The 18,610-nt window shown below is 46.0% G+C and overlaps 1 protein-coding gene across 5 annotated transcripts in view; it reads right to left on the reverse strand.

Annotated features, from left to right (window-relative positions):
- Positions 1 to 18,610, reverse strand: part of CDH1 (cadherin 1) — a 75,579-nt gene that overhangs the window by 15,185 nt on the left and 41,784 nt on the right. For 2 of the 5 annotated variants that reach the window (XM_036441363.2, XM_036441366.2), the window contains exons 3-9: positions 9,712 to 9,962; positions 6,132 to 6,275; positions 5,852 to 6,007; positions 4,971 to 5,115; positions 3,414 to 3,589; positions 3,013 to 3,141; positions 565 to 744 (exon numbers count right to left, since the gene is read on the reverse strand). In XM_036441363.2, the coding sequence (XP_036297256.1) occupies positions 565 to 744; positions 3,013 to 3,141; positions 3,414 to 3,589; positions 4,971 to 5,115; positions 5,852 to 6,007; positions 6,132 to 6,275; positions 9,712 to 9,962 (1,181 nt within the window). Of the gene's footprint in view, positions 1 to 564; positions 745 to 3,012; positions 3,142 to 3,413; positions 3,590 to 3,741; positions 4,197 to 4,970; positions 5,116 to 5,851; positions 6,008 to 6,131; positions 6,276 to 9,711; positions 9,969 to 18,610 lie in introns of those variants that run through there. The other 3 variants (XM_036441364.2, XM_045582750.1, XM_036441367.2) reach the window with 3 other exon arrangements.

The following is an 18,610-nucleotide window of genomic DNA, read 5'->3' on the forward strand; positions in this document are numbered from 1 at the left end:
GCACATGCCCAGGTTGGAGGCTGGATCCCAGAGAGAAGCACGTGGGAGGCAGCCAGATGATGTTGATGTTTTCTCTCTCATCGATGCTTCTCTCTCTCTCTCTCCCCCTTTCCCTTCTTCTTTTTCTAAAATCAACTTTAAAAAAAAATCACTCCACTTCTTATTTTCAAGTTCCCAAGACATCTTTCAATCACAATCATATCTGACCCACTTGTAAAATAATTCAGGAAAATAGCAGGGACCAATAGCCCATTTTTGCTCTCATCTGCAAAATGGATATGGACGGCAGGCAAATGCCTCAAGGGAAGAGCCTATCAACATGGATGGTACTTCCTCTTCAATTTTAGGATGCTGGGTAGCAGCTTCCCGACTTCCCACAGGAGCCTGAAGAGTCACTGCAAATCCCAAATGGCCCACAGAAACTGGGAAAGCCAGCCACCTCTATCCCCCCCCCCCCCCCCGCCCCCGAATATCATGCTAATTTACTGAGAGGACAACAGGGACCAGGGAGTCAGCAGCTAGCTGGGCTGTCCGTTTCGGCATCTTGCCAAGCACCACACAAACCTTCTTCGTTTTCAAGATGCCATCGTTGGTTTCTGGGTCTGTTTCGACAACAAACTGGTCCTTGTCATTTAATACAGTGTACTCGGCCTCCCACGCAGGGGTTCTGGGGAGGTCAGCATCGGTCACTTTGAGCGTAGCGATCACGGCATCAGCCTCATTCTCATAAACATGCCCCTGGTACTGCAGAGCAAAGGAAAAGCGAGTCACCTAGGACGTCCTGAGACACGATAGTGAAACCAGGTCTCAGGGGCTAAGGGAATGCTCACAGGAAGTGGCCACCCAACCAGAAGAGCTCTGTTACTAACCATTGAGCTGATTTCTAATCAATACAATAAGATTTCCTGTCGGTGGGTCAGGTAGCTCTTGGGAGAACCTAGAGTACTTCCCAAGGCCCTGGCTACCCGGGCCTCTCCGCACACTCTGGCTCAGGTGTTGAGTTAAGAATTCTAAAACTCTAGCCCTGACCGGTTTGGCTCAGTGGATAGAGCGTTGGCCTGCAGACTGAATGGTCCCGGGTTTGATTCCAGTCAAGGGCATGTACCTTGGTTGCGGGCACATCCCCAGTGGGGGTAGTGCAGGAGGCAGCTGATTGATGTTTCTAACTCTCTATCCCTTTCCCTTCCTCTCTGTTAAAAAAAAAAAAAAAAAAAAAAATCAATAAAATATATATTTTTTAAAAATTCTAAAACTCTAAACCAGTGGTCCTCAACCTTTCTAATGCCTTGACCCTTTAACACAGTTCCTCATGTTGTGGTGACCCCCATCCATAAAATTATTTTCATTGCTACCTCAGAACCGTAATTTTGCTACTGTTAAAGAATCATAATGTAAATATCTGTGTTTTCCGATGGTCTTAGGCGACCCTGCTAGCGGTTCTCAACCTGTGGGTCATGACCCTAACCACTAGCAGAGTCTCCTAAGACCATTGGAAAACACAGATATTTACATTACGACTCATTAACAGTAGCAAAATTACAGTTCTGAAGTAGCAACGAAAATAATTTTATGGATGGGGGTCACGGTCACCACAACATGAGGAAGTGTATTAAAGGGTTGAGGCATTAGGAAGATTGAGAACCACGGCTCTAAACTTAGTCTACAAGGTCCTGCAGGACCTACTTCATTTGGTTCTCTACACTGTTTTTCAGTTCTATGCATCAAGCTCTCTCTTGGGTTAGGGCAGATCCTTCTGCATGGAGCACTTCCATCCTTCCGTGTCCCACACATTTGCCAACCTCCTTTCAGGTCTTAGTACAAACGTTACTCACGGGCACAATGTCTAGGTGAGGGTGGCAGACACGGCTAATTGCCGACTGAATATCCAGTCTCCCCTTCTTCACTTACGGTATTGTTGGAGGCAGCAATGTTCCCAAATAAGATACTCTATTTCCGGTCTTCCTTTGCAGATAGCAGTTGTGAATGAGGTGTAAACAAACTTTGTGGGAAGGGTCTTCCCAGAAATAATTGGACTTAACTTAGCAGCAATGGCTTTTGCACGCCTTGCCCTTGCCTCCCTCCAGGGCCACAAGGAAACACTGAGGATAGAAGCCATGCCCCAAAACAATGCAGGCTTGGTCTCTATTGACAGGGTGGACTATCCACCTCTGGAGTTTTTTTGGACACCCGAGAAAACGTCAACCCTATTTGTTTAAATCCCAAGAGTCTAGGCTCTGTTACTAACCATTGAACTGATTTCTAATCAATACAATAAGATTTAAGGTTCTTTTGTGGGGCGTAGTCCCTTCTCCTGGACCACATCCTATCCTATATAACAAAAGCCTAATATGCAAATCAACTGAACAGCGGAATGACCAGTGGAACGACTGGTTGCTATGGCGTGCCCTGACCATCAGGGGGCAGGCACTCAAAACAGAAACTGTCCCCAGCCCGCAGGTCCCAGGCCAGCCAAGCCAGGTGTCAATGGCCTCCCTGAAACCCCCCCTCCCCTCAAAAAAAAAAAATCGCCCTGCTAGTTGCCCCACAGATCAACCCTGATCATCAGCCAGGCCTAAAAATCCTACCCATGCACCAATTTCATGCATTGGGCCTCTAGTTTAATATAATTGCACACAATTATCCGTTTAAGCTGTCTAACATCTAGATAAGACTATCCACTTCATGAAAACGGCATCTTGGCCTTGTTGGTGATAACATCACCAGTGTCTAACATAGTGCCTGGTATTAACTCAGAAAACGTTTGTTCAGTGAATAACTAGAACCTGGTAAGATTTTCTACCAAGATACACAATACGAGGACATAGATGCTTTTTGCCACGTCACAAAATTCTGCTAATAGGCACCAGATAAAGACAACAGCCACCCCAACCTGCTTGCTTCTAAGTTTAAAGCTCACTAGTCTGGGGAAAGTTTCCCAGGGCTTCACTCAGGAGCAGTTGTAAAGCAACAAAGGACCTTTCCTTAGAAACCATCAAGGAGCTGCAGAATTACCGTGGTTGGGTCAAAAATAGGAGGGTTGTCGTTGATGTCAAGGACTGTGATCACAGCTTTTGCAGTTGTTGTTAAGCCTTCCCCTTGAAGGTCAGCAGCTTCAATCACCAGAGAGTAGTTAGGGAACTTCTGCAGAGAGATTGAGTACACTCAAGTTAGGAACAACAGCCACATTAGCTCAGCCCATAGCATAGACACAGGAATTTTATCATCTGCGTACATGCCGGCATGCCGGCCTACCGGACTGTCTGCTAGGCACACAACCTCTGCACACGTGTAGATGCAAAGCTCAGACCATGACCACATAGGTGGTAATTGGCCTCCGCAGAGTTTTGCGTTGTCCATGGATGTAGCTAATGTGCACTTGCCCACAACACCCTCTGGATCTCTTCCCTGCTGACCTCACGGTCCAGCCCGGTAGTGAGCACACTGATGACTCCTGTGTCCCTGTTGATGGTGAACATTTGCTCATGAGGCTCTTTAGGCTCTTGGCTGATGATTTTGTAAGCGATGGCAGCATTGTAGGTGTTCACTTCGTCGTCCGCGTCTGTGGCTGAGACCTCCATCACGGAGGTTCCTGGAAGCATCAAAGGAGAGGAAGACAGTCAAGCTGCACTCCAGGGTCTGGGTGGTACTGTTCAACTCAATTCTGTCCAGAGCATTAAAAGTGAGAGCCCGGGGACACACTGTGTCCCAGAGCTTCTGATGGCTAATTTCCAAATTTCTTACCAAAGTGCTACCAGAGGAAGAAAGCCTTCCCCACCTGAGCGGTGTTCCAAGCACTCAGTCTTTCCAGCAAATATTTTGGGTGGGGGTGGATGTGAGGAGGAGGAGATGGGGAAAGGGTGAGGGTTAAACTAAAGCATTTTGCCATGTCTCTTATACTGAGTGAATAGCCTGAAAAATAGGAAGAAGTCTCAAGACTTCCTCAACTGTCTTCTCGGCCACAGCTTCACCTGAGAGAATGGGTCCTTTGAGATCATTGCCTTCAAGGTGGGAGAAAATATTTATAATACAAGGGACTGATAGGACAAGCTCTAGGACATCTAAATAACTCTAAGAGTTAGTAGGAAAAAGACAAATAGCCCAAGGGAATAAAAGGCCAAACGACTTGAATAGACAAGTCGTCAAGGAGAAACTCAAGCCTGTCTGGTATGGCTCAGTGGCTGAGCATAGTCCCAGGAACCAAGAGGTCGCCGGTTCAATTCCTGTTCCCGACACATGCTGGAGTTGGGGCTCGGTCCCCACTGCGGGGTGTTGCAGGAGGCAGCTAATTGATGATGCTTCTCTCTCATCAATGCTTTTATCTCTCGATCCCTCTCCCTTTTTTTCTCTCTAAAAAAAGATCAATAAAAACATTTTAAAAAAGAAGAAACTCAAATGGCCAACAAACATATAAGATGCTTAGTCTGTTAATAATCAGAGAAATGCACTTTTAAATTGTACTGAGAAATCATTACACATTGACTAAAGCTAAAAAGTCTAATAATTCCAGGATATACATTGCTGACGGAAGAGCAAATTGGTTTGACCGCATCGGAAAACAGTTTATCACCATGTAAAAAAGTAGGCAAAACTAACAAGATTATATCTAGGGGCAAAAACACACAATGTAGAAGACAAATTTAAAAAAAAAAAAAAAAAAAAAAAAAAAAAAAAAAAGGGAGGGCAGTGTCTATCTCTAAGGGAAGGAGAAAAAAATGTGATCAGGAAAATTGTATGAGGGGTTCATACTACTGCTTAGTGAAGGAAGGTTGTGTTTAAATCCCTCTGATTTTAAACACATTTTTGCAGGTAGAGTGCTACATGCATGCACACGAACAGGGCACACATACACACACACACAGTGGCTTTCACTGAAATTCTGTCCACAAGAAGGTCCTGACCCCAAACGCCAACTCCAACACACTGGGGTCCAAAGGACCTCAGCATCTTTCTGGGTGTTTGGCTCCTCTTACCTGGGAGAGCACCTTCCCTGACAGACCCCTCAAAGACCGCCTGGGTGAACTCGGGCCTGTTGTCGTTCTGATCTGTCACCGTGATCACAATCTCCATCGGATCCTCAATGGCTTCCCCGTTTGAAGACACGGCGTGAGATAAGAGCTGCAAGAGCCAAGGGAGGGTTACTTGGGCCCCAAGGAGAAAAGAAGTGGGAGAAGGGGCCTGTCCAGAGAGTGGGCTCCACCTGGAGTCCCCTCCTTCAGGCTCTCTGAGACCCGAGGGCATGGACACCTGCAGCTGAGCCCTTTTCTCACCCCCGTGCTGATGCTCCAATGAGGTCAGCACACTGGCTGAGAGCACAACACGTGAAGACCTGAGGCCTGGAGAACACACCCCACCAGGTCAGAGCTCCCATTCCCTACAAGAGGGCTGGGGAGCCATGCCCGGGAGATAACGGTGGAACCTTAACGCTCTGACTTCTTCCAAGCAGGGCAAAATTAGCCCTGGCCACTCCAGTCTAGTGTGTCCTCCTGATTTTTCTGCATTTGGCCTCAATACATTACTTCCCAGCCTCCGTAAGCTCACTCTGCTACGGGCCCCAGAAATGGTTTTTGCTCTCCGAACATCATCACTTTCAGCTCCAGGAAGCTGATATCTTGGGTCCAAAGGGAAGCATGATGCGCAAGGACTCTCCCCGCTGTATTCCTAACAACAAAAGTAATTTAAAAGCCCCCCTATCCAGGTTCTCCTGTCATTTCTCTTTACCAATAGGTCTCCAAGTGGCAAATGAAGCCCCTCATATGTTCACCATCTCGAATCCAGGGATCCAGATCAGTTGACCAAACAATTTTGGGAAGATGGGACCCCCATCACTAATAAGCGTCTCAGCGATACTCACTGTGTACTTGGCAATTGCTTCTCTATCCAGAGGCTGCGTCACCTTTAGCCATCCTGTCTCTCTTTCAATAATAAACACACCAACAGGGGGCGTGTCAGCTCCTTGGCCAGTGATGCTGTAGAAAACCTGTGTCTCTTTGTCTTTGTTAGATTTGATCTGGAGACAAAACAGACACAGAATTAGCAAGGGAGGAATTCTTACATTCGGTCTTTCCTCCTTCCTCTCCTTGGTCCTTCTCTGCCAGATTCCTCCCAAAGAAATAGAGAGCATTCTTCTCTACCTGGACCAGATTCTTAGGAAACGGGCCTTTCTCGTTTTCTGGGCAGGAGATGGGAGGGATAACCCAGTCCCTCTTCTGTCTTCTGAGACCGTGGTGGGAGTCGGGAAATGTGAGCACTTCCGTCCGGGCTTCAGGGAGAGCGTCCTAAAAGGAAAAGAGATGAAGAACATTAATGAGATAATTCATGAGAAATCATGCCGGCCGAAGAGTCCAATCTATCCAGTCAGCATTTCCATCCTTGTGGGGGCAGCAAGTGATTTTAAGTGAATAACAAAATTAACAGCCAAAACAAAAGACAACGAACCACCTAGCCATAATAAAGTGTTCTCTTCTGATCTTCCTTAGTGTCCAGAGTTCCAAGTAACCATTATACATGCACAATGATAGGTTTAGTGTTATTTTGTAAGTATTTTAAGCCTACAATGTCACACTTGTTATGGTTTTTAAATTTTATTTTTCCATTCCAGCTTACATTCCATATTATTTTGTATTAGTTTGAGGTGTACAGCATAGTGGTAATAGAACAGTATATCCTATGATTTTTGTATCAGAGCTTTTAAACAACTGGATATCCTGGTGTTTTAATTTCTTTTCCTTTATATATATTTTTTTCCCTAGGGTTATAGGTCCCCAAATAGAGTTATCAGCCAAAATCAGTAAGTTTTGGGAGCTGGTACTACGAACTACTTTGTGATCAAAAAAACCTTTGCTCTTGTGGTGTCATTATATCTTTAAGGTGTCCATTTGTTCGAACGGAAGCTGTGGGATGAGAACCAAAAATGTCCTTTGAGACTTGTATTAAGTAGTTTTCATGGGTGATAATGATAACGTTATGCACACACAGGGAAATAAGATAGTTGATGATGGAAGGGAAAACACTCTTCCAAATTGTCTAAGTGTTTCAAAGTGATTAGTGGTAACACAGTCAAAGTTCCAGAGGATGATCCCATCCCCCGCCATCGATAAAGCCACTGGTCACTGTTTGCCCAGTGAGATTCAAGCCCTAGTTTCTGGTGGTTTTTTTATTTTATTTTAATTTGACTAAAAATGCACAAGACAAATATGAGATGTGACCAGATATCACCACAAAATCCTTCCCAATTCTGCATATTTCACACACACACACACACACACACACACACACACACACACACACACACAGCATCTTCATCCTCAAATTCACACGCACCAGGTCTCTAGTATAAATATAAGACCTATCCTTTTTTAAAAAATCTATTCTTACATGAATTAAGAAAGAGGTTAAAAAAAAGAGAAAGAGCCCTAACCAGTTTGGCTCAGTGGATAGAGCGTCAGCCTGCGGACTGAAGGGTCCCAGGTTCAATTCTGGTCAAGGGCATGTACCTTGGTTGCACATACCCAGTAGGGAGTGTGCAGGAGGCAGATGATGGATGTTTCTCTCTCATGTCACCCATTATCCTAGTGAAAAACCACTTGGCTCTATAAGAATCCCTTGAACTAGAGACAAAGCAAAGTGAACTCCAAACCAGTTATGACAGAGTTGCCACCTACCACTCAATAGCCTCCTTTAGTTTCTTACTCAAAAACAAGCAAACAAAAAACCTATCTACCTATCTATCTATCTATCTATCTATCTAAATTTTATATCCAGCAATTTACCCAAGTGAAATACTATATTTCCTATACTACTTTTGCTGCTATGGGTGGCCATGAGCCAAGTTATAGCCAATGAGATATAAGCAGAAGTGTTGCTTGAGAATTCCACAAAGGCTTCTTAAGGAAGCAGCCAGACAAGTAAGCGATGCATCTTGGTGCCTCCTCCCTTTCTTCTTGTCACCTGCAATAAAGCTGTGACTGCTGGAGCTCTGGCAGCCCTCTTGGATCATGAGGTGTCCTTGAGGCTGAAGCCATGGACTGTGGATGACAGAACAGAAAGGACCTGGGCTCTGGATGGCTGTGGGCTCTCCACACCGGCCACAACTTACTCTTAACTTCGATTTCCTTCACTTGAAAGAGAAATACTGTATTTTGCATGAGCCACTGTGATTTGTGTTTTTCTATAACATGTATTTGAACCTAGTCACAATCAGCTGGCGTGGAGGCAGAGGCAAAGTTGGCAAAGGAGGGGAGGAAAAGTTGGGGGGGGGGGGGAAACCAACAAGTGCAAAACTGTCTTTGGTCATAAGAGGCATAGCTGCCCAGCAAGCACCCACCGTGCTGAACTTACAAGAATGACAGAGTCCATTGAGGACTTGAGTCAGGAACCTATGTTAATATAACTGCTAAGTTCCTCATTTTTCTGGTTGGTCCAATTACACCAGGATGATAAATTTCAATCTGTCTGGACTATTAAGTTCTCTGAATTTCAGGAGTCTTTGGAGAGAAAAACAGGAGCTAGCTGGAAAGGGCCTTGGCATGTAGAACCCGGTCCACACTTCCAGGGAAGTAGCAGAATGCAACTAGAATGCTCCCCAGAGAGACGTTTTGGTAGGAAGCACCATGGGAGCACTTTAGAAACTGGTAAAGGCATTTGGCTTTGGTTAACAATCCCCAGAAACTCTTTTGCCAAGGACTTAGACAGGCATACGTCCTTCCATTCATGGCTGGTCCACTGAATGGTTACTGGCCTCCTGGTATGTGCCAGACGAAGGGCCAGGCCCTGCCATATCATGGGGAAGGATCTTGTGTAGATTACAGCCCAATGAGGCAAAAGCTTCCCACTGACTCTTCCCTGGCTTTGCCAAGACCCTCTCCATTAGGAACACAAAGAGCCAATGATCGGAATATTGACCTCTTACTCATTCTTCCTCCAGGAAAGGAGTGATAAGGACAGTTCACAATTACTGGGTACTTATCATATGCCGAGCATGGTTCTAGCATTTCACGTGTATTAACCCATGCTGTCATTATCATCTCCATTTTACCGATAAGGACATTCAAGCACTGACAATACCTTCCATGTTTACTCAGGTAGTAAATTCAATCCCAGACAGAGTCCATGCGCTTACCCACACTATTCTACTCAACCTGCTGAAATAAAGATAATGGCATCTTGCCACCATTCCACATGATCCCCCTCTACACACACACACACACACACACACACACACACACACAAAAGGAAGAAGAAGGAAAAAAAAAAAATTAGTTTAGTTAGACCAGTAGTCGGCAAACTGCACCTTGCAAGCCACATGCGGCTCTTTGGCCCCTTGAGTGTGGCTCTTCCACAAAATACCACGTGCAGGTTTGCACATACAGTGTGATTGAAATGTCCAGAAGCCGGTTTTCGGCTCTCAAAAGAAATTTCAATCGTTGTACTGTTGATATTTGGCTCTGCTGACTAATGAGTTTGCCAACCACTGAGTTAGACCGATGGTTCTCAACTGGGGACTATTTTGTTCCCCAGGGGACCCTGGCAATGTCTGGAGACATTTTGGTTGTCACCACGAGGGGGTGCAATTAGCAACTAATGGGTGAAGACATGGGATGCTGCATAACAAAAGATTACCCAGCCCCACATCTGCACGGTGCCAAGTAGAGAACCCCGCATTAAGAAGCAGGCTAAAATAACAGTGAACGTTTAAGAAACACTGCAACATACATGATGGTGGTGGTGTTGGTGGTGCTGGTGGTGGTGGTGTTGACGGTGGTCGTGCACAGCTGCCTTCAGTGTCACTTTCGTGGAGAGCTTCTTGCGGGCGGAGTCCCAGGCAGAAACATGAAAACTCATCTCTGGATTATGTAGCTGCAAAGGCCGTTTGACAATCAGCATCCCATCCGTGCCCACTCTGAATCTGGTGTCATCAGAGACATAGATGGTCCTCGGTTGGCCGGTGCATGCTTCAAAACTCACTGCAGGGTATAAATAACAGCGATTAAGGAATTGGGCAGATTAAAAACGAGCACATTCCTTCTCTAAAAAAAACAAACTGGACTCACTTACCAAAAGCCTAAGTCCCACAAATTAAGCACAATTGGCCGCCTCCTGCCCCCCTCCTACTGGGGATCAAACCTGATCACATTTTGAACGCAAAGGGACAATGCAAGTCAAAGGAGATTGTTATTTCTTTGCATAGGATACATACCTAGGTTTCAGGTAGGATTCCCGGTCAGGGTGTGTGCGGGAGGCAACCAATCTATGTTTTTTCCTCTCCTATCCATGTTTCTCTCTCCCTCTCAAATCAATAAACATATTGATCAGATTCCCACCAACTGTGAACAAGTCAGATAAGACACTTGCTCTCACTGAACTTATACTATTGTGGAGGAGATGGACAAAAATACGAACACCAAAGCCAAAAAAACTACAGATAGTGATGAATGCCCATGGCTCTAAAGGAATTCAAGAGGGTACTAACTATAAGAATGACAGCGGGCGGGGAGGTTTGGGGAAAGCACAACTTATATTGGATGGTGCGAGAAGACCTCTCTGACGTGGAGGCTTCTGAGCGGAGAGCTACAGGAACCAGCCTTGGAGAAAACACGGCTCAAGAGCCTTCAAGGCAGAGGGAACCGTAGATAAAACAGTTCATCCTGGGAAACTCAACTTGGCCTGTTTTCCTCCCACTCAGATAACTGCCCCTCCTTCCTCCAGTGGAATTTCTATTTTTGTCTAAGTGATCTTTTATTAAGTTCCTGCTTTTGTGCCTATTTTATGTAGCTCGACATCTCTTCACTCATGAGGACCAGGTCTCTGCCAGAAAGCCCCATAATCACCATGATGCCTAGAACTGCAGTTTTCACTTCCTCCACCAGGGGCCACCCTTGCCAATGTTTTTGAAGCCAACAGCCCCACCCTTGCCAGAGAAAATAAAACCATGGTTGTGGGTGGCAGGGCAAGTACCACGAGGAACCCTTGTTTTGAAGATGAAGAAACTGAGGCTCCGAGAGGTTAGGAAACTTACCTGACAGCCTATAACCACTTTCCAGTGGAGCTGGGACTAACCCTCAACATGTCTCATGGTTGGCACTCCCTCACCCTGGAGAGTACTGTTCGCTTGGGGCCTTAGCTGTTTTTGAAGGATGATTTTTGCCCCGTGGCCTAAAATCCAGAGCTGATAAAAATCTGCAGCCAACTCATGCAATAGTTGGCAGTCTACTACCTGGCAAATAATGCTGTAATAAATGACAGGAGGGGCGGGGGGGGGGGGGTGTCCGGTGACATGAAGAAAGGTCTGATTCTTGGCTGGATTATAAACCCAAGTTCTGCCATGTTCTTGCTGAGTGGCCTCAGTAAAATGCTTAACCTCTCTGCGCCTCGTTTTTTTCCACTAGACCATGAAGCATACATACCTCCACTTATCAAGCCTGCCTCTTTAGGGTTTTGTGGGAGATTAGCCAGGTGCCAGTGAATGTGAATCACATTTTGAATGCAAAGGGACAATGCAAGTCAAAGGAGGTTTTTATTTCTTTGCATACGAGCTAGAAGACAAGTATTTGCTAAACAGACAGATGAACCCTAAAATGACAACAGAAGCCAAGAAGAAAAACAGTCTTTTTTTTTTTTTTTTTTTTTTTTTAATAGTTTCTTTCAGGTATTTTACTGATTTTTAGAGAAAATGGAAAAAAGAAGGAGAGAAACATGGATGTGAGAGAAAAACATCGATTGGCTGCCTTCTGCACCACTGATTAAAAACGAGCACATTCCTTCTCCAGGGACCAAACCCGCAGACTGGGAATCGAACCAGCAAGCTTTTGGTGCATGGGGTAACACCCGACCAACTGAGCAACACCTTCAAGGCCAAAAAAAATGCAGTCTATCAAAGGATGGGCAGATACCTCCCTGTACGTCTAAAACAGAAATTACTTCTTAAACCAGCAAAACAAGATATTTTTCAAATAACCCTCCCCCAGGTCACTCCAACAGAAATCCTGGGGCACCTGGACTGTTTGGGGGCTTGTGCCATCACCAGGGAACAAGAGCTGCCTTGGTTTATCACATGGCGTTCCTTTAGCCAGCCAGCTCCGATCTGGTAGCGAAAGTTGGGACAAGCATGACTGGACTTGCCAAGGGTGGCGGCCTGAAAAAATGAAAATGGCTTTGCACATACCTTGATGCAAGGCATTTAACCTGCTCTGGGGCGTCTCGTCTTAATGGAGACGAAGCCCCACCCTTCGGGAAGTGACAGGAGAAGTGTGGCCACCAGGCAGCCCCAACCTGAATTTCCAGGTGCTCATTAAGGGTCATTACCTTTCCTGGCAACCTGATCCTCGAGGCTGATACACCCGAAATTATAGGACAGACCCAGGGGATCTCCAGATCTGGGGAGGCTCCGGGAAGCTTCCTTCACATCTGGCCGGGGCTGGCCAGTGAGGAGGAGCCACAGGGAATGCTAAGGCCAGCCTGTGGGAGAGGGAATAAGAATGGCAAACTGGCCGAAACCTGTTTGGCTCAGTGGGAGAGTGTCGGTCTGCGGACTGAAGGGTCCCTGGTTCGATTCTGGTCAAGGGCATGTACGTTGGCTGCGGGCACATCCCCAGTAGGGTGTGTGCAAGAGGCAGCCGATTGATGATTCTCTCTCATCGATGTTTCTAACTCTCTATCCCTGTCTTCCTCTCTGTAAAAAAAAAAAAATCAATAAAATATATTTTAAAAAAAAGAATGGCAAACTGCTGGAACAAGAGGATCAGTACATGGGAAGTGAATAGAATGAAACATGTTCAAAATAAAAAAGTTAAACGAAAATAAAGCCAGCAAGGAACTAACTGTTCTTTTCAGCCAGACATCCCCCGATTGGGGGTCCCGGACTGGAGAGGGTGCAATCCTTTCTTCCTCCTCCTTTCTTAAGCCGGTCAATTGGTCACTTGATCTAAAAAAAACAAATCCCAGTGACAAGAGCCAAGAACCCAATGGTCATCCCTTAATGGGAAGATCTTTTCACCACCATAACGTTAACACCATCAAAAACTACACCCTCAACAATCACTTCAACTATCTTTATTTAAGTAATTTTTTAATACATTTTGATTGATTTCAGAGAGGAAGGGAGAGGGAGAGATAGAGACACCAATGATTAGAGAAAATCATTGATTGGCTGCCTCCTGCATGCCTCTTAATGGGGATCAAGTCTGCAACCAAGGCCTGTGCCCTGACCAGGAATCGAACCTTCATCCCTGACTCATAGGATGAGGCTCAACCTCTGAGCCACACCAGCCAGGTAATTTTTAAATATTTTTAACATGTACAGAATATTGTGTCCAGCTCTATTCTCAGCACTTTGCTAATATTTATCCCAGAACTCCAGGAGATTGGCATTACCAATGTTACCTTTTCAAGATGGGAAAACTGAGGCAGTTTGTTAAGCAGTAGAGCAGGGATTGGAACCCAGACCGCCTGGGAGTTCATGACCCTAACCACTGTTCCTCATGCTCCTCTTTATTAGCCAGACTGACCCCTTGCGCTATGATCCTTATGTCCAATTTTCGGATTAAATTTCCCACCTCCTCAGCCTTTGCATAGACATCACTAGCTCCATTTCCTTTGCCCTAAATTATATGCTGGTGAGGGAAGGGGCTGGGCTGTCTTCACCTCTGTTCCTGTATGCAAAATGGGGTTACACTTTCCAGCAATAATGAAAAGGAATATTTAAGGCAAAGACATTCCAGGTCAGTATGGAATTCTACACACCAGGTGGTTAACAGTGGAGGCAGGTAGGGGAAGACTGGAAGAAGTGTGGTAGCAGCAGGGTTAGAAAGTAGTTTTCTTTTTGTTAAACATGTTTTCCTTGTACATCTTTATATTATATTAGAGGCTCGGTGCATGAATTTGTGCACCAGCGGGTGTCTTGGCCTGGCCTGTGCCCTCTCACAATCCAGGAACCCTCAGGGGACGTTGGAGAGCCGGCCAAGGGACCCCACCAGTGCACGATCAGGGCCAGGGAGGGACCATGGAAGGTCTACAGGGCATTTCAGGCCCACCTTGCCCAGTCCTGATCAGCTGGACCCCAGCAGCAAGTTAACTTACTGGTCAGAGCATCTGTCCCCTAGTGATCAGTGCATATCATAGCTACTAGTCAAATGGTTGAACAAATGGTTGGACACTTAGCAATTTGGGCTTTTATGATATAGGACTAGAGACCCAGTGCACAAAATTCATGCACAGGGGGTAGGGGAAGGGTCCCTCAGCCTGGCCTGCACCCTCTCCAACCCAGGATCCCCTCAGGGGATGTCCGACTGCCAAACGCTGGCTCCTAACCTGTCTGCCTTGATCGCCCCTAATTGCTCTCCCCTGCCAGCCTGATTGCCCCTAACCGCCTCTGCCCCAGCCTCTACCACAGTGGCTTTGTCCAGAAGGATGTCTGGAAGACATTTGGTCTAATTAGCATATTACTCTTTTATTAGTATAGATTGCATGTCACAATTACAACGAATTACTTTTTTAAAACAATAAAAATAAAAGTGACTTTTCTTGATTTTTATTGATTTCAGAGAGGAAGAGAGGTAGAAATATCAATGATGAGAGGGAATCATTGATTGGCTGCCTCCTGCACATCCTACACTGGAGATCGAGCCCATAACCCGGGCATGTGCCCTGACTGGGAATCGAGCCATGATCCCGTGGGGTTCAGAGATCAACACTCAACCACTGAGCCACACCGGCCGGACAAAATAACTTTTTTTTTTTTTTTTAATACATTGTGATTTTGTGTATTATTTATCCTGCAAGAGTCTCATTTTCTAGCTTATTTGGCGGAAGTAGCAGCTTTCATCAGAAGGCCCTGGAAGAGATGAGTGAAGTTCAAATACACAGTAAACTCGTGGCCAGCCCTGGGGTAGGCTCTGGGCGCTCGGCAGCATTCTTCGCTTGGAATTGCCATCCTGCCACAGAACAGTCCAGCTTCAAGGATTCTTCCCCCACCCCCACCCAGCCCCGTTGCTGGAATGTGAGTGGGTAGGAACAAGACAGTTTTGAAAAGCATTTATATATTTCCAGGAGATGTTGAGATTTAAGGACAGGGGCCTGCTATCAAAGCCAGCTAACTATAGTTATTTGGTAACTAGAACTCAAAACTGGGATACCCCAGTCTCTTAGAAGCAACTACTTGAAAGCCGTGTCTTCACCACATCACACACAAAGGCGTGCATTATGGATTGTTTCCCTCTCATCAGAACGCATTTGCCGCAGCTAACACCAAAGCAGAGGGCATTTAAGCTTTCATTCAAGGACCATTTGAACTTGAGCGCTCAGCCTGAGGAAGAGAAAGTCACACACACAACTCGAGGGCTAGATCTGAGAGCCTTCTGAGGCCCCCGGGGGTCACACGGCCATTACGTACCCCTAAACTGAAGGCTTCCGTTTCTAACTTAGAGAAGATTTAAAAAAAAAAAAAGAAAAAAGAAAAAAAGAAATTTAGCCTAGTCACAGTGGCTCAGTGGTTGGGCATCGACCTATTAACCAACCATAAGGTCACAGTTCAATCCCCTGTCAGGGTATAAGCCATGCTCAATCGTACAGGAGGCAGCCAATCAATAAATTTCTCTCATCATCAATGTTTCTATTTCTCCCTCTCTCTTCCTCTCTGAAACCAATAAAGATTTATTTTTTTTTAATATATTTTTTTTATTGCTTTCAGAGAGGAAGACAGAGATAGAAACATCAATGATGAAAGAGAATTATTGATTGGCTGCTTCCTACACGCCCCCTACTGGAGATAGAGCCTGGAACTCAGGCATGTTCCCTGACTGGAATCAAACCCAGGACCCTTCGGTCTGCAGATCGACGCTCTATCCACTGAGCCAAACATCCAGGGCAAAATATATTTTTTAAAAAGACAAGATGTTTAACCTGATGAACGAAAGGAATCCTGGGAAGACAGACATGGATCACTTAGCTAGGCAAGAGTTTATTTTTGCTGGTTAGGCACGGTGTTTCAAACAAAGCCATAATTCTCCATAGCTACCACTGCCTATACAATTCCTTCATAGGTTCCATTTTCTTTGATGGCTCTGCATGATTCTGGACCATTTTCCTTTGATGGTGTCCATGAAATTACTAAACTTTATGGGTTCACTGAATACCCAGGCTCAACACAAAAATGTTGTTTTCACGTTTATAAAGTGGGAGGGAAAGCCTCCAGCTCGGCCACTCTCGGCGATGCCGAGGAGACTCAAGTTGCACCAGGAAGACTATCTTTTTAGCCCAAATAAGTCTCAAATTATATGTGTCCATTCGCTACTGAAATCCAGGGACATACCACCACCTGATAGCCTTCCTAGACACCAGTGGCCTGGGCAGTCCTGCTTATAAACGAGGAAACTGAGACTCTGAGAAGTGTCACCAAGGAGACCTGGCCAGGCCACATGGCCATCAAGTGGCAGAGCCTGTGGTCAGCAGCCACTATGGGGACTTAACCACAGGCAGCCTCTTGGTATTGATGAGCCATTTTGCAAAATAATTACTACGTGAATGGATCCCGGAGGTTAGTTCACACAGAGGAATAGGACAGGTGGGGAGTAGCTGGCATGGGACAGCCAAGTTTCCATTCTCCATCTTCCCCCTACACACACTCCCTTGCTCTCCTGGAACGAAGGCTGCTGTGCCTCGGAAAACCAGTTCCAAGACTCAGAAAACATTAAGTAAGGACAGTGACAATCAGAAGCCACGCGAAGGAGAAAGTGTTGAATGGCAAATTCAAGAATGTTCTCCTCCCCAGCCGGTATGACTCAGTAGTTAAGCACTGACCTATGAACCGGGAGGCAGCCAATCCATGATTTACTCTCATCACTGATGTCTCTATCTCTCTCTCCCATTTCCTTCCTCTCTGAAATCAATTTTATATATATAAATGTCCTCCTTTAAGTCAACATGTTGCATTAGCTAAAATAAGTCAAGAATTCCTCTCATGAGCTAGCCTTAAATCCACACATTTTTCTGGGAAAGATAAGCAGCTTGGATATCACGTTGCAGAAGCGCAATTCAAGTTGTGTGTCCACGAAGCCCAGGTGATGGGCTCCAGGGGTGTCGTCGCCTGGGGCACCCATACCTGCGCTCAGATCTCCCTTGTTGACAGGGGGCACCCAGAGGACCTCGGAGATCAGAAGTTTACTACTCTCATGAAGCTCAATGAGGTCTTTCTCCCAGCCTCCCATAACGTCTTTGCCCAGAACACATTTTAATTACATGGTCTCTATCTTCACCGGCACCCAAATAAAAGATGTCAGCGCTGCCCTAATCAGTTTGGCTCAGTGGATAGAGCGACTCAAGGGTCTCAGGTTTGATTCCGGTCAAGGGCATGTACCTTGGTTGCAGGCACATCCTCAGTAGGGGGTGTGCAGAAGGCAGCTGATCGATGTTTCTCTCTCATCGATGTTTCTAACTCTCTCTCCCTCCCCCTTCTTCTCTGTAAAAAAATCAATAAAATATCTATTAAAAAAACAAACAAACAAAAAAAAAACAATGAACACAGCCTGGGTAGAAAGCAAGGAGCAAAGTCCCCCTTTGCTTCCGTTTCCATCAAAACAGGCTGAGGTGGAGGGCAGGGCAGGGTGTCAGCGCAGAGAGAAAACAGTGAGCAATGAGATCACAGGTGAAGGAACCAGGCCCCTGGGAAGGGGCGCCCACAAGGACAAAGGGGTGATCCATCACCCCTGTCCTCCCCTTGGGTCACTCAGACAGTGTGTTTTTGCTCCCCAGTCATGGTTCTGCTCAGGCTAATGCTGTTTGTGTTCTTGAATAGCAAACACGGTGGTGCCGATCAGAATCAGCCCAGTAAAAAATGTCCTAAGTGGCACTTGTGGAAGTGGCTAAAAGCCAGTGCAAACACTTGTAGAGTTTACCCCTGTATAAATGCAGGCCCAACCCATCTGGGTTCAAACCCCAGCTGTGCTTTTTACGTGCTGCTGTAGGCAAGCTACAGCTGACCTCCCTAGAGCGTCAGTTTCCCCATTCTCTGCTTCTCCTTTAAGGGGTTGCATCGAGGATTGTTTCTTCAGCCAAACAGTGCCTGAGCCCTTACTCTTTGCCTGGCATCATCCCGAGGCCTGGGACATACAGCAAAACAAAGCAACGGCCCTGCCCTCACGGGGCTTCCATTCCCAGCGGGGATGAGGCAATTGACAAACCAGTAAGTGTCAGCAATGAAAAGTGTTAATTCAGAAAAACAAGCATGTAAGGGGGTTCCAAGGTTTCCTGCAGCAGCTGGAGGGAACGGGACAATTTACTTTAGGCCCTTGTTGGTGTGGCTCAGTTGGGTTAGAACATTGGCCTGTGCACCCAAGGGTCGCAGGTTCGATTCACAGTAAGAGTACATACCCGTTTTGGGTTCTATCTCTGGTTGGAGTGTGTACAGGAGGCATCAATCGATGTTTCTCTCTCTCTCTCTCTCTCTCTCTCTCTCTCTCTCTCTCTCTCCCTCCCTCCCTCCCTCCCTCCCTTCCTCCCTCCCTCCCTCCCTCCCTCCCTCCCTCTCTGTCTCTGTCTCTGTCTCTACAGAATCTATGAAAAACGTGTCCTCCTGAACATTGTTTTAAGGATTTAAAAGTAATAATAATAATAAAGAGGA

This window comes from Pipistrellus kuhlii, unplaced genomic scaffold (genome assembly GCF_014108245.1).
Source record: "Pipistrellus kuhlii isolate mPipKuh1 unplaced genomic scaffold, mPipKuh1.p scaffold_m20_p_17, whole genome shotgun sequence".
NCBI lineage: Eukaryota > Metazoa > Chordata > Mammalia > Chiroptera > Vespertilionidae > Pipistrellus > Pipistrellus kuhlii.